General features: G+C 40.0%; 1 protein-coding gene across 1 annotated transcript in view; it reads right to left on the reverse strand.

Moving 5' to 3' along the window:
* The window catches only part of FAF1 (Fas associated factor 1), a 426,653-nt gene that overhangs the window by 126,819 nt on the left and 274,276 nt on the right, over positions 1–25,558 (reverse strand). Inside the window, exons 13-14 of the mRNA XM_089684458.1 lie at positions 24,110–24,264; positions 1,989–2,125 (exon numbers count right to left, since the gene is read on the reverse strand). Of these exons, the coding sequence (XP_089540584.1) occupies positions 1,989–2,125; positions 24,110–24,264 (292 nt within the window). The remainder of the gene's footprint in view (positions 1–1,988; positions 2,126–24,109; positions 24,265–25,558) is intronic.

Genomic DNA, 25,558 nt, shown 5'->3' on the forward strand with positions numbered 1-25,558 from the left:
GGGCCTCAAGAAATTAGATTGGCTGTCAGTACTTCAGAATTGAACAATTTTCAGATATATCCCATAGTTTGTGAACTCTATAACTTTCCTACAGACTAAATAATAAATACTAATTCGGGTTATTTTCACCAAAGAAATATAGCAGAATACATCTCGGCCTAAATTTATGAAGAACAATTATTTATTTGCAAACATTTATAACAGAAACAAAGAAAAGTGTAGGTTTTTTTTCACAATTTTGTCTTTTTTTGTTAATTTAGCAAAAAATAAAAACCCCAGTGGTGATTAAATACCACCAAAAGAAAGCTCTAGTTGTGTGAACAAAATGATAAAATTGTAGTTTGGGTACAGTGTTGCATGACCGCGCAATTGTCATTCAAAGTGTGAGAGTGCTGAAACCTGAAAATTGGCCTGTGCAGGAAGGGGGTAAAAGTGCCCAATATTGAAGTGATTAAAGGCCCTGCAAGTTCAGAAAAACATTTCAATAAGTCCAGTTGTGGGCTGACAACAAACAGCATTGAGGGCTGAGTGGTGTCAGCGCTGCCCAGTTTTGTTTTTCCTAAACTACTCAGACTGGCCTGTTTTCCTATCTGTACAACATAAAAGCCAATTGTCCTGAACTCCAAAGTTAAGACTTAAGAGGGCTAATTACTCTTCTTGATAACACAGGAGAGGTGCCAAGACAGTCTGGATTTCTGACATTACAAATAGGTATTTATCAGATCAATATAACAAAATTCCTTCAATGGAATATTAAACAGACCAAAACTAAGCAAAACATGGATGTTTGTTGTGAGGTTTCCATTCACTTTAATACAATCACATAGGGCACAATCAGAGACAATGGGGTTTACTAAAATTGGAGCACTCAGAATCTGGTGCAGCTGTGTATAGTAGCCAGCTTCTAACTTCAGCTTGTCCAATTAAGCTTTGACAGTAAAACTTCTATGTAGAGCTGCACCAGATTCTGCACTCTCCAAGTTTAGTAATTAACCCCCAATGTGGTTGGTGCTTTAGATTCACTGTATTTTTTCTATAACTGAACTCTGTTATTATTATTCTACTACTCAGGCAGCAGAGGGTGAAATAACATCATGTGTAAAATTTAAGTCAGCTTTTGAGGATAAACCACACAATATATTTCTCTCCTTAACCCCCAGGCGCTGGCGTCTCTCGGCTCTTTACAGGGTGTTAGATGCCAGAAGGTGGGGCAGGGTTTGTTATCTGCCGTGATTGGCTGTCACAGCGATCACATGATCGGAAAGCTCCTGATCGCAAATAGATATCAGAAGCTTTCAGTTAGCCGCTAGTAACAGTTCCGGAAGCACGCACGGCACATACTCTCAGCACAGGTCTGTTTACTTTTAGGTATGCATATATGCAACATCTTGGCATTAAGGCCCACCCGCCAAGAGGCCGCATACATGCGTGCAGCCAGCCCCAAGGTGTTAAAGCTGAATGCTGGGGAAAACTGCTAAATACACAACAAAAACACAAATGGTAAAGTTAGTAGCTAAAGTAGTTATTCTTTCAGATTTTTCTATATTTAATTAAATTGTCTCTTAAATGTTCCCTCCTACTGTTCTGAGTGTCTGTCTCCTACTAAAATACTTACCTTCAGCCCAGCGCTGCACTGCCTTTGCAGAAAGAAGTTACAGCGGCACACTACTGCATATGCATGCCACTCAACCTATTTTAATGGCTGGTCCATACTCATGGCAGTCCCCAGCCATCCAGAAAACTACAGACCAGCCATAGGAATAAATAATTTGAGTGGCGTGTATGCGCATTAGGAGTTGGGTGAGGCAAGAAATGTGAAAAGTTATTGGCTCTTCTGGGAGTGTCAAAATACAGCCTGGGATAGCCCAGCTCCTCTGCCTAACCCCTCACCTACATAACCTTTTACTTAGTTCAGGGGCGGGAGCAAAGGAAAATACGACAGACAGGCACTTGAGTGACAGCTCTAAGTCTTTAGAAGAGAACCTTACCTTGGATGACATTAAGCACTTCATTAGATGATCTCTTTCCCATTATAATAAGAAAAAGAGGAAACTGATCCGTCTTCTGTGTTCGAATTGTCTGTGCTACTACACTGCCAAAATGTCTGGTACATAGCGTAAGAAACCTGCAAAGAAGAAAATGAAATAATTGAGCTTTCAGTTGAAGGAAAATTTTATCAAAATTAAGACAAAGTGGTTCTAAAGCCTAAATATTTTTTACCTTAATGAATTCCCTGCATGTAGGTAAAAAGTGTTTAGATAGCAGTATGCTCCCCCCCATCCTTATACCTTCTTCACCTAATTCGGAACTTTGCCCCGCTGTAGCAGCTCCCCTGACTCTCACAGGCTTTGTTGAGGCAGCAGGAACCCTTGACTCCTGCTGCTGTCAATCAGATCCCATGATGAGGGAGCAAAGGACAAAGCCGAGCCACACTGTCTGTGTCTATGGATGCAGGCAGTGTGGTTTCGGAGTGGGCCCGTAGGTGTGCCCCAATAGCAAGTGGCATGCTATGGGTGCACAACGAAAAGAGAAGAAGCCAGGAGTGCTGGCAGGGGACCCAAGAAGAGGATGTTTGGGGCCACTCCAATTCCATTGCACAGAACAGGTAAGTATAAACCTGTTTGCTATTTTAAAAAAATAGCATTTATATTCACTTTAAGGTATACCTAAAGCCCAAATTTTTTTTTTGTCTTGGGTAGAGCAGAAAATGGTTAAATCCACAAGTTTTTCAGTGTCTTAATGTAGACATTTCCCGTTATATTCTTTCCCGCAAGTAAAACAGGTAGCCCTTTCTAAGTTTCTGAAACGGGTATCACCACAGGAAGATTTCCCTTTAACTACTGTTTTGGTGACGGATGTAAAATAGAATTTCCTAAAACTAATTTTTCCTGAAGACAATGCTAGAAAGGAAAGGAAGTGATAGCGAATCTCCAATATGAACACAGACAACAATAACAACCTAATAGAGGCTTTAACTCTTTTCTACTCAAACATCCACGAACATCATAGCTGTATATCTGTATGTGAGATTATCTAAGGCACTGCTGTCCTTACTAATTTGGGGTGATATTTGGTGGTGTCACTACTGTTCTGTTCAAGGTTCTCCTTGTTGGAGAGAAAATTGTACTTAAGAACTAGCAATGCAAGAAACTCCCTACTCCTGCTTAATTAATTCTGTGGATCTGTGCTTTCTAAACCTTTCCTGCTGCTTCTTATTTCTCAACCGGTGATTAGATTATTAGTCGTTGGGAAGGATTGGGCACTTGAATTTGAAAAAGCATGGACTCTACCAAACTGCCTGCATCCAAACAGACACAGTGTGCATGGCAAAAAGCATGGTAAGGTAGTACTGGGGAAATAAGCTGCTAGGAGCTTACAGGCTATATTGGCAACTTGTACCTCCTGAGTGCCATTTTTGGGCAGATTTTCCACATCTTAGGTCCTCTTTAGAGCAAATTAATCGTTTAACCTTTTTAAAATAAAGTCATGAAAAAATCTAAATTATCATAAAATACAACAGTATTTAAGAGAAAACCATGAAGTATTTACGGAGTGTAAAGCCCGAGGAACTGCTCACTGGTTGGGCCAAAGAACTGACAGAAAAACAGACAAAAAACTACTAAAAATCTTTTAAACAAAACTAACCATTATTACAAATTAATAAACAATAAGGAAAATGGGTGGGATACACAACTATTTTTTTGGCAATAACATAAAATGGTTCCCTTACATTTTACCTATACAAAAATTAAAACCAGGCTTTTTAACAAAAAGATCCAAATACTTCCATATTTGCATATAAAAGTCGTGCATTAGTATTCTTACCACGATCTGGAATAAATGAAAAAACTGATAAAGCTTTTCACTTCCATTATAGGACTGTCTGAAATTAGCATTTCTTTCAAGAGAAAAGGGTAGCCTTATGATATGTTTTCAGAAGTGAAGGTAAAAGTAAATGTCATAATAATAATGAATTATGAAAGACCAAATGCAAATATGGAATGCTTTAATAAGATCCAATTTAATAAAGTCTGTAAAAATAATAGAGTTTTAATAACATGGGTCAGAAAAGGCAAAACAGTGGAAATTTCTGAGAACTCGCCACTGAATGAAGTCTATTAATACTTAATTATTTTCATGAAACATAATTTAAATTGAGTGTTTTTTTTTTTCATGTCAGGGAATATAAATGTAGAAGAAAGTGAAGTGGGTGATATGATTAATTAATGAAAAATAGAACAATGCGATCTTATTGCTCTATTAACCAAAGATTTTGAAATGAATTATTTGGAAAATTACAATGTAAACAAATAAACTTTTTAAAGAAGTAATACCCCTGGCATGAGTACATGGTAGAGCACAGTAAAGGTCTGTTAAGGCATACCAAAAAGGATATAAATATTACAAATTGTGACCAAACTGCTTGTAATAACGTAGATGTAACCCCTAATCCGAATGACATTTAAGTTGCTAAAGCACTGGGTATAAAAAACAATTGGCAGTTTGTTTTTAACAAAACACTATTTCCACCTTCTTGTCTACATTCATGCACTCCAGCAATAGCTGCATGGCATTTCTAAGGGCAAGTTTCCTGATCAAGACAACAGTGAACCATGCCTGTGCGATGTGATTTAAATCAGCAGTTTGCAGTCTACATTGGAAACCTGTATGACAGGGTCAGAGTGCTGTCACCCTCTAACAGAAAATGCCTAAACATGAACCTTCACGGAAGGGGCACCAGGTATTCTAAAGAAAAATGAAGATTTTAAAATGATGAATAATTATTATAAAATTACATTAACATGTTAAATTATTTGTGATGCATTTTACATATACATACTTTTACAGTAGTTTAGAAGAAATAGTGTATTTTATATATAGTGTATTTTTATATGAGTCATATTGTAACACTTATCTGAAAGTAGGTTTTGATGACACTTTTAAACTTTTTAAATGTTTAAGCTTCTGCTTGCCATTTCATAATTATTGTCCTTCATAAACAGTTTTGTTTATCTGGCAGCCTGTATTTCAGAAAAATGTATTAGCATTTCTGTTAAAAGGAAAACTAATGATTTTGATTCAATTTCATTTGAGGGTTTTTTTCTTTACTATATGTATCAAATATTTTTTCTTCAAATAAACAATTAATAAATGATCAGGATTCCCAGAGCACTATGAGTTAGCTAAAGAGAGAGCATGCAGATGCACAGTCTGTTTAAGGGAGTTATTCTGAATGAAATGTTGGACTGAGCCAAGGGATACTTCACTGTTGAGAAGTCATTGAGCTGTGTAAAGGGCAGGCTTAATTTTTTTACAGCAGCAAACTGAGAGCCTTTATAATGTAAAAAAAGAGCCTACATGGCTATGCTGTATTTCTAAATAACTGAGCTAATAACCACAGCTTATAATAAAGCAAGAATTTAAGAACCAACACCATATATTTCCTAGGAAAACTTCAGAAAATCTCTGCAATCTTTAGATTCTGTTTTTTGGTTTTGAATCAGGTCAGATTCAAGTTATAGCTCCATACTGAAACACAGACACAGCGACATTGTATCCATGCAAAACTAAGAGAAGACAAAAGAACAGTTCAGAAGCCCTGTACATAACAGCTGCCAATTCAATACTTCCAGCCAAGTGCAGGATACTCAACTGAGCACATCTAGCTCAAGATGATCACTGCAATAAATGGAGTAGCATGGCTGCACACTGTCCAAGTTAACTGGATGACATTACTGTAAAAAACGGCTTGCGACCCTGCTTTTTGATGTGGGACATTATGGGGTTGACTTACTAAAACTGGAAAGTGCAAAATCTGGTGCTGCTGTGCATAGAAACCAATCAGCTTCCAGATTTTTTTTTTTTCTTGTCAAAGCTTATTAGGACAAGCTCAAGTTAGAAGCTGATTGACAGCTGCACCAGACTTTGCACTCTCCATCTTTAGTAAGTCAACCTCCATATCTCTACTAAAAAGGAAGAAAAGCCTGCATCTGTGATGAGGACATATGTCACCCTATGTACAGTTGTCTAACAACTCCAATTTCTTCCCACAAGCCCAACTGACTTCCTACTGAACTGGACCTCTGTATGACTGTCATAAGAAAATGAACCTTTAAGTTCCTTCAGGTTCAAATGATATTGATGATTATATGTCTACTGTGGGTCAAAGTGGATTTTGCTTTAAATAAACAATCTACACTTAAAGCCCAATAAAGAACAACTGCAGTGCTTGAAAACAAAAAAAACGGCTCTCACTGCAGTACTTGCCTTCCTCTCTGGTGCTGCCCCCTACAGCAATCGCTTTCCACAAAACAGATGTCCTCAGTCTCATGGGCTAAACAGCATCCAAAATCTTTCAGGTCAAGAGTTAGAAATGACAGGCACCTTTCATTGCTTTGTGGTTGGCCAAAGTGAATGACTTTTATAGAATGGAAGACCTTGTCTCTACTATCAGGGGGGTATGAACAGGAGCCAGGCGCTGTGTAGTTTTGTGATAAAAGTAATACACCTTATATGGAGGTGTGCCTTTAATAATTCATATGGTAAAAAATAGATAACCAGCCTGTGGCTTTAAGAAGCCAGGTTCCAAGATGGACGGCCCGTCCGCTCAGAGGGAAGTAGTGGAGTAGAATGCCTGTCAGTGCAGGGACCATGTGTATCCGACTTCCCAGCGTCCCGGATGACGTCACCACGATGTGGAGAGACGGAGGGGGGGGAACTCTTGCTGGAGCCGCAGCTTTAGAAGGAAGAAGCCAGTCGCCGGGACAACATGTTTCGCGCGCATGCGCTTTATCAAGTCTCAAATCGTGGTGACGTCATCCGGGACGCTGGGACGTCGGATACACGTGGTCCCTGCACTGACAGGCATTCTACTCCACTGCTTCCCTCTGAGCGGACGGGCCGTCCATCTTGGAACCTGGCTTCTTAAAGCCACAGGCTGGTTATCTATTATTTACCATATGAATTATTAAAGGCACACCTCCATATAAGGTGTATTACTTTTATCACAAAACTACACAGCGCCTGGCTCCTGTTCATACTTTCCACAAACCGATGTGTTTTTACCATGGCAGCAGTGAGTTTTTTCCCCACCAATCACAGTTGACATATACCATTCACTTATTGCCTTTGGAACACATCTGTGCGCTTTTATCCAGACCGTTCTACTATCAGGGGCTCTCTCAAAAAACTAAGAAATTGTACTATTGGTGTGAAATTTCCCATACTCCAGAATACAAAAGCTTACTCCAGACAATCTAACATTCTCTGTCTATGGATGGGTGATGCCTTGGCTCCCTGGCTTGATATGGAGAGGAAAGGCTTATGTATCCTACCCTCATTTTCTCTTCCTTTCCTATATCCCCTTTTCTTTTCATTGCCTATAATGCCCTTTATACTTTTCTCCCTCCCCACTTGTTTTACAAGTATTATTCTTACCTTGTATGTTTCTTCTTTTTATGTACCCCTGTGCCTGTTTCCTATGAAAGCACATACCTGTTGACACTACAAATCAGTATGAGTTATGATATTTCTATGCAATCATATTAGCTTTGATATATATTGGATTTAACTGGAGATCAAAAATGTATTTGAGTGTCGTTATACTCCTACTTTGCTGAATGTATTGATCTGATTCAATCACCTTCTAATATCTGTACCTTATTGTATGTTCTTTCTTTATTTACAAAATTAACAATTTAATCACTTGCCCTCCAGAGGATTTACCCCCCTTCCTGACCAGGCCATTTTTTTCGATACAGCATTGCGTTACTTTAACTGACAATTGCGTGGTCATGCAACGCTGCACCCAAATGAAATGTATGTCCTTTTTTCCCCCACAAATAGAGCTTTATTTCAGTGGTATTTGATCACCTCTGTGGTTTTTTTTGTGTGCTATAAACATAAAAAGACCGACAATTTTGGGGAAAAAAAAACAATATTGTTGACTTTTTGCTAAAATAAACATATCCAATGAAAAAATGTAAAAAATCAAATTTCGTCAAATTTTGGCCAAAATGCATTCTGAAAGTTATAGCATCTAAAAATGGTGGTATATAGTAATGGCGGCAAACAGTGACTTATAGCGGGACTGTGGCAGGCATTCTGATACTGGGTGAGAACTGACTAACTTCCACTGACATCCCCAGTGACACTAATACAGTGATCGGTGCTAATAAAAAGAACTGACACTGTACTAATGACACTGGGCAGCAAGGGGTTAATTTGCTGGGTGCTCAAAAGATTAACTGTGTGCTGTATGTGTTTTACTGTGTGCTGTTTTACATTATGTGCTGTGTTACTAGGGAGACATGCTGCTTTGTATTTCTGTGCTGTGCAGAAAAATACAAAGCAGCATGTCCTTGCAGGCAGGAGAGAGATCTGTGTTGTTTACACACAGGTTTCTCCCCTGTCAGCTTTGCACGGTGATCGGCAGGTGCCAGTGGGGAATCTCCGGCTAGGACCCTGTGATTGACATACCTAGCCACCAATGGTGGCGTGGGTAGGGCGGCGCGCGCCCCCGACCCTGAAGTGCAAATCACGTATTTATACGTGATTCTGCACATCCCTGCAGCAGTTCTACTACATGGTGGTGGGCAAGTGGTTAAAGTATGTCAAGAGATCTGGGTCAAAAGTTGGGCTAAAAATTAAACATTTTTTTTGTGTAGAAGAGTAATATTTTTAAGGAACTTTTTCATATTCTACTTTGTTGAAAAAATCCATGATGCAGATGTAAGAAATTCCTATTTACCCCAGATTATATATACATTGACAAATTTGTCACATGAATTATAATGCGCAGCTACCATTAATCACAAGCACTTACCATTTTCAAAAAGATTGACCAGCAACCATTCAGGTCCATCAAAGTGACTGGTAAAGTGCAGTCAGCCTATAGCTGCCCTTTTTCTCACATAAGGCCCTTTGCTTCTGTGAAGCCTCTTTAGATCTCAGGCTGTTATGAGGGGCTTTGACTTCTCTGCAGTCCAAAATTGCCCTGAACAGTGGTAACCCATGCAGCCTGAAATTTGACATCGTGGTAAATGGTTTTAGGCTTGATAACTGGAAAGGGTACGGTTTATTCACAACCTGAGAGAAACAAGTCCTAATATAGAATTTAGTCTTCCCTAGGACAAATAGTAGCTGCTCTGAAGAAAAGAACAGATACTTGTACCAGCAATGTTAGTTTAAATACTTTGGGAGGTATTACAAGCTTACTTTAACAGATAATCATAAATAGGGCCTTAGGCCTGTGTCAATGGGAATATGTTTGCTTTCAGGTTCATTCTGTTCGCAACTGAGATCAGTTTAAGATGGTAGCTTTGACCTCCTAAACTGCATCAATCTGATTCAAGCTACTTTTGCTTCTCTATTGACTTGTATGGGGAAAGAAGCAATTTACACAGGAACAAAAGCCTGCTGACAATGGCCATACAGAGAACACTGCAAGATTTGTCCATTAACACTAATTGGCAATAACTTTATGACCAGATTAAATGAATACCACTGATTTATCTTGTTACAATGGCATCTAAAGGTCAGTGGAATATATTAGGCAAGTACAGTTATCCCTGAAATTGAAAGCAAAAAAGTGGGCATCGCAGTTTGTTGCGTATGGGGCTGTGTAGCCACAGACTGGTCAGAGTGCCCATGCTGACCCGTGTCCACAGCCAAATGAACCTACAATGGACACATGAGCATCAGAACTGGACCAAGGAGCATTGGAAGAAGGTGGTCTGGTCTAATGAGTCAGGTTTTCTTTTACATCATGTGGATGGCCGGGTGCGTGTGTCTCTTACCTGGGGAAGAGATGGCACCAAGATGCAGTATGGAAAGAAAGCAAGCAAGAAGAGTCAGTGTGATAGTAGGGCAATGTTCTGCTGGGAAACCTTGGGTCCTTTTATTCATGTGGATGTTATTTCACTTGTACCACCTACCTAAATATTGTTGCAGACAGAGTACACCCCTTCATAGAAACAGTATTCCTTGATGGAAACGGCCTGTTTCGGCAGGATAATGCCTCTCCCACAAAAATGGTTCAAGAATGGTTTGTGAGACACAAGATGTTTTAAGTGCTGACTTGGCCTCCAAATTCTCCAGATCTCAGTCCAATTGAGCATCTAAAAAGGGAAGGGGGGGGGGGGGGGGAGTGCTAGGAAAAAGCCTCTCGTATAAACTTACAGGAATTAAAGGTTCTGCTACTTATGGCTTGGGGCATGACACCACAGCAGACCTTCAGAGGTCTAGCCTCAGTGAGTCAGGGCTGTTTTGGTGGCAAAAGGGAGACCTATTCAGTATTAGGTGGGTAGTCAAAGTTATGGCTGATCGATGTACATTCACCACTCTAGTCTTTGTATAATACAGAATATCCACATACAGCCTCTACAACATTTTCCAGCCAGATTATATATTTGGCAAATGGTTCTGATAGCTCAAGACTAGAGATGAGCGAATCGAACTTGGCGAAGTGGAATTCGTTTCGAATATTAGGAAAAATTTGATTCGCATCGAATCCGAAAATTAGCAAACTTCGGATGCACGAATCAAATTTTTCCCGATCGGCCGATTTTCATCCCTCCTACAGCCGCTATTTCTGACAGTTCTCTGACAGTTCCTTCACATTTACAGCGGTTGAAACATTGTATCTATTTGTTTCCATTTAGGATACAGATGTTTTTATTCGGAAACAAATAGATACAATGTTTCAACCGCTGTAAATGTGAAGGAACTGTCAGAGAACTGTCAGAAATAGCGGAGCTCTCTGCAGATACACTTTTTGCTGTACTGGAATTATTCTTCTTCTTCTTCTTTTCCTCCTTCTCCTTCTTCTTCATCTTCTTCGTCGTGCCCCGTGACTGCCCAAATGAGTGAAGTGTGCGGTGATTCTAAGATCGACGGCACTCATCTGCATGTCATACTGACTGACAGTATTATTTCTCTTCCCCAGCAGACTCCAAGGGCATTTAAATTAAAGGTACAGTGTTCTGCACTAATATAAAGGCTATCTGAAGCCTAGAAACCCTTTTAATAAGTTAAATTTGCAGCGAATAAATTTGCATCGAATCAAATTTATTCCGCAAATTCGGCGAATCAGCCGAATCGAATTTTTGAATAATTCGCTCATCTCTACTCAAGACCATTCAATGTGCCTGGTTGTGCCCAATGTTTTATAAAAGGGACCCCTTGTATTATGCCACATTTAATGCAAGTATATATTACTGGCTGTTCATAAAGTCATTAAGTACTTTCATATTTGTATAATGCAGGCTATTTCCAAGAACAGACATAGATTTTTAAGGCAAAGAAGCATACACAGAATTCCACACTGCAAACAAAGCACTGATTAGGAAATGTATAAAGTGACCGTAAACCTCAGACATGAAATCTGAACAAAGCACATATTTCTATTGTATTTACTTTCCTCTCTCCAAAGCACTAAAGCACATTTTGGGCTACTGCTTTGTTCCTCTGTTATCTACACGAGTCACTTCTGACAAGTCTTCCTGACACCAAGAGCTAAAAAAGTGATAGGGGAGGGAGCTCCAGCACACAGCCTGTGATTTACAGCTCCAACTCTGTTCCTCTATGCTGTATGAAGGTGGTGTGTCCCTTCCCACCAATCAGCTCACAGAGCTCTTGTGCAATGTGTAACTGCAGCTCCTTGCTTAGCGAGTCTGTGAAAAATCCTATTCATCTCTGCGTTTTACAAGAATGTACAGGACAAATGGCTTCAAATAAACAGGTACACCTTATGTAGGAATATTTGTTTCACCTCTGTCTATCACCTGAGGCTTGTCACTTCACTGGGTATAGGTAAGGGTTTACAACCAATTTAAAAAGGGCTAATTTACAAAACAAGCACTGCACAATGGTACAAGAACATTCCTGTACTTGGACAAAAGAGTGTAACATGCATAGTGTACAGATTTGACTTTAGTAAACTAATTGAATTTCTGCACATGATTATAAGATACTGCAAACTATGTGTACTCCTAGGTATTAGTGGTATTAGTAAGGGAAGGTGAAAAAAGAATAGCAAGAAATAAAGTAAGGTACAAAAAAAATAAGTAAAAAATCATACGTCATAAAAATTATGCTGAAAGTGGGCAAAATCTCTCGATCAAGGTAGCACATTTTGCATACACATTTTTGCAAGGTCATTAAAATTTAACTTAATTTAGTGGCGCAGTTTAATTCCTAAAATGCTTTAAAAACTTTTTCAAAAACAAAAATATTTTAAAAGCTAGTAAATAAAGTATCAGTAAAAAAAATAACAAAATTTCCATACAAAAATAAATTTGAAAAAAAAAAAAAAAAATCTGAGGGAAAGAAAACATTTCTAATTAAAATTGTAAATGTAGCCAGATCACAAATTGAACTGATCAGTAAAAATGCAAATATAAAAATATATTTAACTAAAGCGATGTATTGATCATTAAGGTGATGAAAATATGACCAATTAAAATGTAATGTAAAAAATATTAGAGAAAACAAATGCTTAAGAGCAAAGAGTGAAACTGCTGGAACAGTAAAAAAAAAAAAAAAAAACCCCAACAAATTAAAATTAAAAAATAAAACACACACACTTTATATGCCCACATTATATAGCCAGATTCGCACATTGCACAATGGAGCAACACAGGGCCATTAAGAATATGGCACTGATCATTTCACTGAGGTCATTAAGAGGCTAGACAGAGCAGCAGAAGCATGGGTCAAGTCCAGCCTGGACTGGTCGACACAACAACCTGTGGAGATCATCAAAAGAGCCAGATGTCGCTGTATGGAACAGGGCCCCATTCACAGCTCCCAATCAGGATTATCCAGGTCTCCTCCTATGTACAGAGGGAGGTGAATTGTAACTAACACAGGGCAGCCGGCACCCCGCCATTCCTGCGTCTCCCTCAATTATACAAATATTTAGTTGGATAAAGAAACATGGCAAGCATTTCTACAAAGGGTTTTCAGCTTTCTTGGTCTGTCCATTAATTGACAGTTGCAAAAATGTTGCTAAAATCCCCAATACTGAGAAGTTCTGTAAATGCTTGTGTTAGAAAACAGTGTCACTCTCATTATTGGATGCAAGGCTTTGTTGTGGCTGCAATTGTAAATGAGGGGGAGAAAAAAAATTACATTTACAAGTAAATGGCAGGCAAAACTGGTGGGCTGCTGCCACTAAGCAATGCAGGGAAATATACCAGGAGAATGTAAAAAAGGGAAATAAATATATATGTACCATTAATAAACTGAACTGAATTTTGAATTCAAATTTAATAAATGATTACAAAGAATATTTTTAAGATATAAATGGCAAAAATGTAATAAAAAAAACCGAACAAAAAATACATGCACAAATGTTAATCAAAACTTCAAAAGAGAAAAAAAAAATAAAGGCATGTTTAGGACTTGATAGATAAGCAAAGCATATTTTTTAAAAAGTAAAGAATAATAAAGATGCTTGCTCAAAAGTGACCATTTGTCAGCAATGTCATAGTGTTTTTTTTTTTGTTTTTTTTAACTAAAATGGAACTGCTCATCAGCACCCTGTAATTCCACCCCCTTATACATACCTCAGATCAGTGGGTGACCTTGTAGAGGAGTTGCAGCCTACACCATGGTGGGTGGTGCTCTGTAATCTGACCTGGAGGGGCCACGTGCTTCCCCCGTATGCTTGGTCTTTTCTCCACACATCCCAATGTTAGAGCTGCTTCTTTGCAGGCTGACAAGTAGTTGGCTTTTCCATTGGGGCCTATAGAGAATAGGTTGCATGTGCACAGTACTGCGTGGCCATGCCAACTTGGGCAAGAAAGGAGTGTCTCGCCCACAGATCAGAGGTAAGTACAAAGGAGTATAGATGGAATGGTTAAAAAAGTGAGATTATTTATTATTATTATACAGTATTTATATAGCGCTTAAAGGTTTGCTCAGCGCTGTACATTATAGTGGGGGACAGTACATGAGACAATACAGTAACAATACAATACACAAGGGGTTCGAGGGCCCTGCTCTTACGAGCTTACAATCTAGGAGGGAGGGGATAGTGGTACAGGAGGATGTGGCTGTGGGGGATGGAGTGGTAGGAGGAGTGGAGGAGATCGGCTGTTAGGTGAGGGCGGGGTAGGCTTCCCTGAAGAGATGGGTTTTCAGGGTGCGCCTAAAGGTGAGGAGGGTAGGTGACAGTCTGATGGATTGGGGTAGTCAGTTCCAGAGGATGGGGGGAAGTCCTGGAGAAGTCCTGCAGTCGGGCGTGGGAGGTGGAGACCAGGGAGCTAGAAAGTAGGTCTTGTGAGGAGCAAAGATTACGGGTAGGGTGGTATTTGGGTATCAGGTCGGTGAGGTAGTTTTGGGCAGCGTTATGAACGGCTTTGTATGTCTGTGTTAGTAGTTTGAATTTAATGCGTTGGGCGTGAGATAGAGGGATTAGATGCCTACGAATGCAGTTATTCTTTAAAGGGTTAGTTCACCTTTACCAAAAACTGCCTAAGCAGGTAAGGGGTGTTTGTAGATTAAAAAAAAAACAAAAAAAAAACTGCAGGTTTGTTCGAAGTTGAAGAATGCCCTTGCTATAGCTGTAGGCCATTTACAAACCTCCTAAAGCCTGACTGAAAAACTCCCAGAAATGGCATTATCCCATCAAGCTTTGTTTCTAAGAAACTCCCAGCTGATTCAAACCCCTTTGAATGCGCTCTCTCTCCTCTGTCGCAGTAGTTCTGATTCCAGGGAGATAGAGGACCGAACATGTGCTGGGGTTTGAGAGCTTGCTCCTGGTGGAGAATACAGCTGGGAATGTCTTAGCAAAATTCTTGCAACAAGGCATAAGTGGATGGAGGCATCTCTGGGACATTGCCAAGACCAGGATTTACATGTCCTGCAAGCACACTAGCCGAGGGAGAAAATACTGGACTACAGAGTCGGGATGAAGCTTAAACAGACATGGTGCCAGCCTTCTGGGAAGAAAAGACAAGCACTGTCAGGGGTAGTTCTGTGATCTCTAGCAGAGCTAACATACACTTGTATGTGTAACACCTACGCATTATTTTCCCATGCATGCACTTAACAAAAATATAACTGTTAATGTAAAGTAAGCAGCTATTGAAATCATTGTTTAGAATTGCCTGACTGCTGCTGCTTATTTGCTAGTTGTTCATCATTATCTGGGCAACTACACAGCCAAGGAAAAAAAGAAAAAAAAAAAAACAGTGAGAGGCAGCATTAAACAAAATTAATTTCCTACATCTGGCTGATGTCAAGTGCAGAAAATTTCCCTAATCGTCTTGCTGAGCTTCGTGTGGGACAAGAGCCGGCAAGGATCAGTAAACGGATGCTTAACAAATTATTGGAGGGTGCAGGGGTCAGGAAGACTGAACCAGAGAAAGCTCTCGCTGGAGAAATATTAAAATGCTGGATTTCTTGAAGAGGCAGGGCTGAAGAGGAGCAGTTTTAACGAGAAGCTAAGTGCTCTCAATCACACGTACAGAGAAATTGAATCCACAAGAGCCCTTAAGGAATGGAGGAATTTGCAGCTTTACAAAGTACAGCACTTAAATAGAACATGTGTCAAATGCTATTCAGCCAGGAGAGGGAATTCAAGAGCACTACACCAACAATGGCTCCCAGGCTGGAAGATGTTGGTCATTTTCACTCAGCCCTCCATGTAAAGAAAAATAAAGAACTACTACAATTTTTTGTTTCAGATTTAGCAGTTGCCACATCCACTCAACTGCAACATGTCAGTACAAGCCTTAAAGTGGTTGTAAACCTCAAACATGAAATATGAACAAAGCATATACCTCTATAGTGCGTACTTGTCTTTATTCACAGCACTAAGTGTCATTTCTGTCTGCTGCCCTGTTCTACTGCTATCTGCATGAGTCACTTCTGACAAGTTTTCCTGACACCAAGAGAAAAATGGTGACAGGGGAGGGACTTCCAGTAGATTGCCAGTCTCAGCTCTGGTTCTGCGTGCTGTGTGAAAGAGGGTATGTCCCTTCCCTCCAATCAACTCTCAGAGTTCTCTGCCCCGTGTTTTCTAATAGCTCAGACAATTTTTACAAATTCTGAACTTTGAATGGATGTAGAGAAAATCTAGCAGATAAACAGGTACAACTTAAAATGGGATGATTTGTTTATTCTTTGTGTATCACTGAGGGCCAGTCAATTCACCTGGTATATGTAAGGATTTACAACTTTAATGCAGAACTAAATCCATCAATTTAAATGTTTCCCAAAAAAGTTACATAGGGCATGCCATGAATGATAACTGTCACAACTGCTTGTGCTGTCAACCAAACTGTCAAACCATCAAATGGCTAGGGCAGCAATGGGCAAACTACGGCCCGGCGGACCTTTTAATCCGGCCTGCGGAGCTAGGCTCCCGCTAGGCTCCTCTCACAGTCCGCCCTGCAGACCGGTGTAGCATGAAAATCTGTCTCCTATGAGGATCTGTCCCCCTCGACGTATCTGCGCATGTGCCGGAGATCGCCGATCGGCTGCTAATGCCTGAAACTGGAACATGCGCAGATACGTCGAGGGGGACAGATCCTCATAGGAGACAGATTTTCATGCTACACCGGAACGGCGCAGGAACACCGCGAGAGGAACGTGCGGAGCAAAGGTAAGTGAATTGACACAGGGGGGTCTTGGGGACTTAATATGGGGGATGAATTAATATAGGGGGGATGAATTACTATAGGGGGGATGAATTACTATATGGGGGATGAATTACTATGGGGGATGAATTACTATGGGGGATGAATTACTATGCTTACTATGGGGGAATATTACTATACTTACTATGGATGACACATACACATCATTCATCTACTCTTGGTCCGGCCCCAGGGTCCAATATATGAACCCATTGCGGCCCTCAAGTCAAAAAGTTTGCCCACCCCTGGGCTAGGGTCATAGCTGAGCACATGTACAGAACCAGGGCAAATGTGAATCAAGCAGAGGCTAAGATGGCATCTTCCTTGACTGTAAAGGATAGGCGGGTTTTAGTTTCAATTTAAATAACTGTACCTTTAGTACAGCTGCCCAGTAAATAAAGCCCACTCACTTGAGAGGAGTCCTGCCTTCTCATTCAAGAAAAATCCACTCTACAGTCCTACCCGGTAACTTTGTTCTTGAAAACCTCCCTGCAGGGTTCCTCCTGTTACTGTGCATGCGTTGAATGGGCCCACGAGTTGAATTGCTGCTGGAAGGATAGGAGCTGCTATGAGTACAGATCACTCAGGAATAGATCGTGCCGTGGCACACATGAGCAGCAAGAAGAGGACCCGGTTTGGACATTTTCTAAGAAAAGTCTGTACAGCAATGAACAGGGCCACATAGGGAATATCAACAGGAACGGAATGGATGCGAGTATTTTATACACCAGGCAGCATTTGGTGGGGTGGGGGCATTTAATTGCAACTATAAATCTAAATCCAAGAACAAATAAGTGGGAAATAAGAGAATTTAAATGTTAGGGTTAACATAAAAGTTTAACTGAAAAAAATAAGTAATACAAACTGGTCACCCTTCCCCATATGAACCCTGTCATCCGCTGATGAAAAGTGTCAGCAGAAGAACTTACCTCAGACAAGCACCAAGGGGGATTTATAAAAGGGCCACAGCCAGATGCATTACCTGCAGTGGCTGACATGGTAATGGCATTTCAACACGCGTTCCCTTTAAGCTGAGTATATGCAGTGGGTATAATTAAGTATTGAACATGTCACCATTTTTCTCAGTGAATATATTTCTGTCATCTGTGGTGACAGGTCCACTTTAAAAATGCGATCAAGTAGTAAAAGGCCCTGTAATTTCTGTTAATGGCCCTATAAATATAGAATGATAAATGTTGGCAGTTATATTTTTGGCAGATTAAATTGTGTGATGCTCTCTTGCAGAGCTACCAGCACTGCTTCCATCTAACACATTTGTCTGGTTGTGTCAAAGAGCATGTTCATCCTAGGGCGCTGTGGCTCCTCCTGTTGGCCACTGAAGGACACAATAGGAGCGTATCAGCTGATGGGAGGAACCACAGTGCTCAATGGGGGACACTTTATGAATAACTATTAATAGTGTGTAAACTTGAAGTTGCTCTAGTTGGACTTTACACAAGACTGGGGACTCCCATGTGACAGCACTGGGCCAATCACAAAGCACTAGCACCATCATGTGAGAGGAAAGGGATAAGTCACATGTCCCTCCATATCAGGAAGTACGGAATATTTTCCTAAGCAAAAATTTGAATTCGCTGCTTTGTTGTGTAGGGCTGAAAAAAGATTAGCTTTAAATCAAAGCGATCCCAAAAACTACAAGAAAAGCTTCATGGTACAATGGTTTAATGTGGAACTTTCTTTAACCACTTCCTGTCCGGCCCATGTATATAAAGAACAAGACGGGAGCATTGCAGGAGCGGGTGGCCGTTTATAAACATCCCCCCACCTGTGCGTGCTCCCTGGTAGCACGCGGCACTGCGATCCGGTGCCCGATCGCTATACGGGACCTCTGTGTGAGGTCCCAATCATGTGATCACTGATTGGCCAATCAGTGATCCCATGAATAGTAGTAAGCAACATGTCACTTCTGACATCATTGCTTACTACATGTGAAATCTGTGAATGATCACAGAGGTCACAAGGTACAAGGCTATTCACAACAGCTTTGTACCATGTGAGAAGCTGTGACCAATCACAGCTCGCACAATATTTCTCAATGGCTGCAAGAATGCAGCTAGAAAGAAATAGAAATAATTGCTTTTACAGCCTTTATGGGTGCAAAAGCAATCAGTGTACCCTCTATGGTGACACTGTACTGCTAGGGTGACAGTATGTTAAAAAAAAACCACAAATAATATAAAAAAATAAAATTAAAAATGTAAAAACATTTTTTGAAAAAATATAATTTTTGGTTATAAACTTGTTTGGGTTATTTATTTATTTTTTTACTAAAAAGATAGATGAAAACATTTTGGTCAAGATTTATGAAGAAAGATTTTTTATTTGCAAAATGTTATAAGAAAAACACTTTTTTTTTCATTTATATAGCAAAAAAATAAAAATCCCAGTGGTGAATAAATACTACCAAAATAAAGTTTTATCTGTCTCAAAAAATGCAACAAAATTCATATGGGTACAGTGTTGCATGACCGCGCAATTGCCATTCAAAGTGTGATAGCGTGAAAGCTGAAAATTGTCCTGGACAGGAAGGGGGTGAAAGTGTCCGGACTTGAAGTGGTTAAAGCCTAACTATCCTTCCACCGAATAAAACGTCACAATTAGCTCTGTGGCCTGGAAAACAGGACAACAAAAACAGCAAGGTCTGCCATTGCTTCATGTTTTAATTTCTCACGGGTTGCCATCTGGAAAGGAATACAAATGAAAAAATGGGATCTTCTTTTTCTACTGTACCACTGCCTTTCAGAAAAGGGATTATCACCTTGAGAAAAGAAAATCTTCCAGCAGCCTATTTAACTCATTTACTGGCGGAATGGGAAACTAAGGCAAACGTATCATTAAGAGAAAATGGATACCTTGAGGGTTTCACTAAGCTTGTCACACGTTATCATCCTATCAAGTGTTTCCTGAGAAGGTTAGTTTACCTTTTTTTCCTGTGACAGGACAAGAAAGGCATTTTAAACTGTTAAACCCCAAGCACAACCAGCCTGTTTCTTGCATTGAGACTTTCACCCGCTTTTTTTTTTTTTTTTTTCTAATTCTTCTCGCAGTGCTTAAGAATGTATTCACAAGTGCAGCTCTTGACAATCCCGTGCAGTAATTATTGAGCAGCTGACAATGAGATGTGAACAATTACTGAGACTTTTTTTTCTTTTTAGGAAGGCACACTAATAAAGTCATTAGATGCTGCCCCTAGTCTGAAGTTACAGGAACACACAGCATTGTGTCCAGGGAACAATTGCTGCTAGTGGAATGCAAAACCTTGAGTTAAACCAAGCTGCAAATTGATCTTGACATTTGGTTAAGGCTGACACTATAATCAAAAGCCCAGCAGAAAGGGAGACTATGACTGAAGGATATCAAGCACAAAGGAAGAAAAAAAAAAAAAAAAAGTATCTTAACCAACCTCTGCTGAGTTACTGCACATCTGGCTCCTAACAATGTAAGAATTTGCCAACATATCTCCAAAGTGGAAATAGAGTGTGCAAAATTGTACCCTCCAGACGAAACACATTAACTCAAAAGTAGTTTAAAGCAACCCTGTCACCTTGGTGAAAAAGATCAAATATGGCCAGTCAGTAAAAATCTGTGCCCAATACCCACCAGTCTGACAGGTAATGAGCCACGTTTCCTTCCAGGTTTATTAGCACTGCTACCATTTTACAATTCCAGATGTGCTGCGTAGCATGTCCCCCACTGCCCACTGTGGTTTCAACTGCCGACTGACACATAACTGCAAGAAACAGTGGGCAGTTGGGGGAACAACAGTGAGTGGTGAATGGACACACATCATCTAACACACCTGTGTGTGGGATACCATTACCAGCGACATCTCTGGAAGGATACAGAAATTTAAATCATAACTCATTAGGCAGGTTAGTAGAAGGATAATTCTTTTACCCTTTTCACCAAGGTGACAAGGTTACTTGAAAGTACAATTTACTAAACATTTTATCTAACAATCAATGCCGTGGGGCAGAACTGGGACTCCTAGTTGGAATATCTAATATTTGGAGTACGTTAAAGCTATATATAATGCCTTATTGGGATTTAACTTGCCAGTGAAAATTTCAAAATTTATATAACAGTTTCGTTGAAAGCTAGTCTTTAAAAAACACTAAAACCTTATGGATGCCAGCATCTGTATTTTCAGAAAGGTCCTGAAGAAACTTAAAAAATTCAGGTCAGGTGTTTACAAGCTCCCAGCAAAGGGACCTGCCATTGTCAAAGTGAAAGAGAGAGCAGCACAGAAACAAGCGACGGGAAGAAATGTTTCACGCTAACTGCTGTTGTAAATATTATATACACACACACACACACACACATATATATATATAAAATTATGAGGTCTCAAATTTTATTAGTCACTATGTCCAATTTACACACTGGAAAATTGGGAGGGGGGAAAAAAAAGCTTACAGCATGGTGTAGATGGCCAAAAATCCCTGTACTAAACTTTTTAGACTAGTCATAAAAAAAGGAATCCTGTAACAGAAGAGGTGGAAAGTCTATCTGCTATTTGCTGCACACACTGTCCATCACTTCCTTACCACTTCTCAGTGATAAGAGGGAAATATTGGCTCTAAAATGCAAGAATATTCCACTATTATGAAAAACCTCAAAGTTTTGCTGTTAAAATGTAGTTGGACTGAGCCAACTAATCAAGCATGGGACTGCGCCTATGTATGCCCATGCAACAATGACAGCTGCAATCTGATGAGTTACTACAGGCAACAGACATTTTCTTCCTCCTTTAGAAATCATCACCGGTCAGAAGGAAGAATTGTGTCCTACAGCATACTGTGCCGAATCCTCTGTGAAATGACATCCAGAGTGAACAGCTGTGGGCAGGATGAGAGGGTCTGCTCTTGGTGAAAGCACACCACAGGTATCTGTCTAACCGGTAAATGCTTATTACCATTGTATCCAAGTTCTGCTACTTAATAAACTCCTTGGGTAAAAACATGACAAAGCAATTACGTGGCCACCGATGGTTGCTCATAGAAATCCTTGTAAAGCAAGGCCTTTCTCCTAATGAAACTACTCTGCAATTTTCCTTATTGTAAAAGAAAAGAGACCTGACGAATCAAACAGGGACCATGACAAAGAAACAGCAGGTTTCCTTCTGAATTGAGCCACTACAGATGGTTCTGGAACTGCCAGGAGTTATGGATAAAAGGCTTGGGGGACTTCTGTGGTGATGGTTAATGTTCAGAGTAGTATAGGGGAGTTTACCGAACAAAGTATGGAGTTCAGTTCAGAAGAAAGGGCCCCTGAGTTTCATTTGAGGAATGTTTTCCTTCCTTTTCAAATTTCTACTCAATGTTAAGAAGCAAAGCACTGCTCAGATTTTCTTTACTGCTATACAGGACAATAGTGTCCACCATAAACTAGGGAAGAGATACAATTCTGGATGAGCAGTATATGAATTATGATAGATCAATTAGGGTATGTGCAATATATGAAGCCAATTTAGTAATATTGTGCTAAATATAAAACTAAAGGACCAGTCCACTCCAAAGTGAAAATATTGTGGTATAGGTGGAGCATGGTGGGCTGTTTGGCCCTGGCTTCTTGGCTCCAAAAATGATAATCACCTGGGAGTGTACCACCCACCTTTCCATGTTCCAGTACCCTGTGCATTCCCAAAATCTAAACAAAACCAACAACAAGAATGGGAACAATTGATTATGATTTGCAGGTCCAGGAACTCAAGAACAGAAATCTCATTAATAGGGTTCCCAAGAGATACAAAAAAGTTTTAATGGTGGATAGATAGCTTTACTTATTCAGTTTTGGATAGACTAACTCTTTAAAAGAGACACCAAAGTAAAATGTTATAGTTACCCCACTGCATTTGTTTATTACATAATGACAAACAGCATTAACTTTATAACTTCCCAGCCTGGCAAAGTGCAGTAACCCTTACAAATCAGTCTTAATTTAGATGGCTGCTATTAATAAAAGATTAACTCCAGTTGCTATAGGTTTCTTTGCACTTGGATCTTAAAGCAGAACTCCTGGCAAACTGCAAAATGCACAGCTTAAATAATACGTTTCACGACCATGGAGTCAATGAAGCTTTGATGCCTAGACCAAATTTATCAGCATCAGTTAAAGCAGAACTAAACCCTCCTTTCCTTTAAAGCCAAGGAAGCTGCCATCTAACCTTCTATTTGATATGCAGTTGCCATAATGCTGCACATGTGATCAGCTATGAGATCAGCCATTTCATTGCTTAATGGTTCAGTGGAAAGCCAACATAAGTGCACAAGTAATTGTACCAGTTATTATTCAAGGTACTCCTTCAATGTAATAGTTTTTGGAAACTGTTAATTAGTGGGTTTAGTTCCACTTTAAATTGGCAATAATTTTATAACTTACCAGCTAAAAGTGCATGTTTATTAAAGCGGAACTTGATCCACAGGGAAAGTTCCGCTTGTTTGCCTCCTTCCACCCTCCACTTCCACATTTGGCACTTTTGGGGGTACCCGCTCCCACTTCCGGTCAGATGCGACGCGGCGATCTGATCTGTTAATTCAGCCCTCCTCCTTCCTCCGCAGCCTTTTGGGACACTTCACAGGTCCCAGTAGACTGCAGGACCATTCACAAAGTGCAGTGCGCTTCACACATGCGCAGTAGGAAACCGGCTGTGAAGGCGCAAGTCTTTACTTCTGGTTTTCCTTACTGAAGATGCCGGCACCTGCACCCAAAGCCGATTGAAGAATTGGCTCAGGTGAGGACATTGCTGGATCCCTGGACAGGTAAGTGTAAGTATATTAAAAGTCAGCAGCTACAGTATTTGTAGTTGATGACTTAATTTTTTGGGGGAGCCTGGAGCTCCACTTTAAGCTGAATGAATACTGAAGTGTGCAATGGTGCAGTAAAGCAAGTCAGTGGAGAGGCAGCAAGTGCAGAAGTGTGTGTTGGTGCAATGGGGGCAAGTGTGCCTCTGTGCAGTGGCAGTGCTTAAGTAATTTTCCAACCTAAATAATTTTAAATTTTTTTGAATGTTTAAAGTCATAAGTCTTTATCTGGTAGACGTTTTTAAAAAATATGCTGATCAAATGACATTTTATGTGGTTACTTTACATTTAACAGTGTTGAGCAAAATGTTTAACCCTTTTTAAATGTATATTTCACACTGTAACAACTAAGCCTGAAAGGATGGCTAAATGCTTGGTGGATGTTCTGTCTCCTGCCAAATATTCCCTAAACACCTAGTGGAGTAAACTAAGCTGAATGGTAACAGTTAAATAAGAAAAATGGCAAGAAATATTTAAGAAATTCTAGAAGAGGGGTATGTAGAAAATGCAGCAAGAAGAAGAGGAAAGACAAAAGAAATAAAAACACAAAGGAGGCAGGCAGAAACTATGTTTGTAAATGTGTGTATTAAATATGACAAATATAGGCATGTTACTTAAGTGTTTTCTCCCTAGCCTTACCGAGCTCTGTTAGCTTCTCTGGTCATATCCCAGGCCCATGTGATGAAGTTCTGACTCAGATAGGACACAATGGATTCCGCACAAAGCATCTGGGAGCAGAAGACATTGGTGAGGACGCTCTCGTCGTGGTGGAGGTAGATGGCAAGAAGTTTTCTCTGAGGGGAAAATGAAAAAGAAACATTATGATATAATGATAGGACTCTGGATTGTATGTTTGTTGCTGAACAACATGGAACAGTACAAAGACATTTAAATAAACAAAAGGTTTCAGATTTGAAAATTATTTTAAAGGAGACACAGGAGTACAGTTCGTTCTGCACTCCTGTGCCTGTTCTCCGCTGACAGCGGGCTGAATCTGCTGTCGGCTAATGTTACTCATCCAATCCAGGCTTGGGAAAGATCCGACTTTAAAGCGGCACCTGGCTTAGCACTCCAGTGAGCGCTGGAGGGGCAGAGCAGACAGCGGTGACTGACAGTCACCACTCTCTGCTCAGAGCTGCTGTAAAAACTCAGCGATCAGTGGTAATGTGATCACTGAGTTCTTACACTTAAAGCCGGCAGGGGGAAAATGCAGCATCGGACCTAGGTAAAGATAATTGGGGGGGGGGGGGGGGACAAACCCCATACTTCTCTTTTAATCTCAGTCAACTTTGATACTTTCACATAAAAGGGTGGGGTGAAATGCTTTAGTCTCCGTGTTGGGATAATCCAGTAGTGTGTCCTAAGAAAGGCTATAAATAATGACCAATTGAACAGTCCCACATGTAGCCACCAAACTCTGTGGTGAGGTAAATGCCCAGGTGCTCACCCACGAATAAATCCATACAAATCCAAACCAGGCATAGAGGCACTCACGGGTCTTGCAGCAAAGATAAATCAAAGCAACAGCATTTTATGGTCAACATTTCGATGGAGCCCAGTCCAGTCTTGAGAAAGATAATGAGTTCTATCGAAACAGTGATTTTAAAACACTGTTGCTTTTCATTTATCTCCATTGCAAGAATTAATAATTCATACATAGTAATAGACATTCTAGTACATTAACACAATAGAATTGACCTAAAAAACCACAAGATTATCACTAGAGATCTTGAAAAGCTCTATAGCCAGTTAACAATTGCAGTAAAAACTTATGAAGACCTTATGAGGGGGATTTTCTCCCCTGCTAAAACTTTTAAAATATTCAACACCATGATGTGAGTCTGACTTATGGTGGCAGAATTAAGACCGGCCTTTCAAAGCCCATCTTTTTTTGAAAGAAAAAAAAAAGTTTTGGATGGAAAGACCTTTGAAGAATTTATCCCTATACAATATTTGATAACATAGAGCACATTTTATTATGACATTATAAAAAAAAAAACACACAAAGTGGTAAGCAAGACAAACGCCAACGTAGGCACATACATACAGTCAACAAAGAGATAATAGTGGGCAAAGACTGGCTCGGGA

Source organism: Staurois parvus, unplaced genomic scaffold (assembly GCF_062004578.1).
Source record: "Staurois parvus isolate SC_StPar_1 unplaced genomic scaffold, SC_StPar_1.0 ptg000347l, whole genome shotgun sequence".
NCBI lineage: Eukaryota > Metazoa > Chordata > Amphibia > Anura > Ranidae > Staurois > Staurois parvus.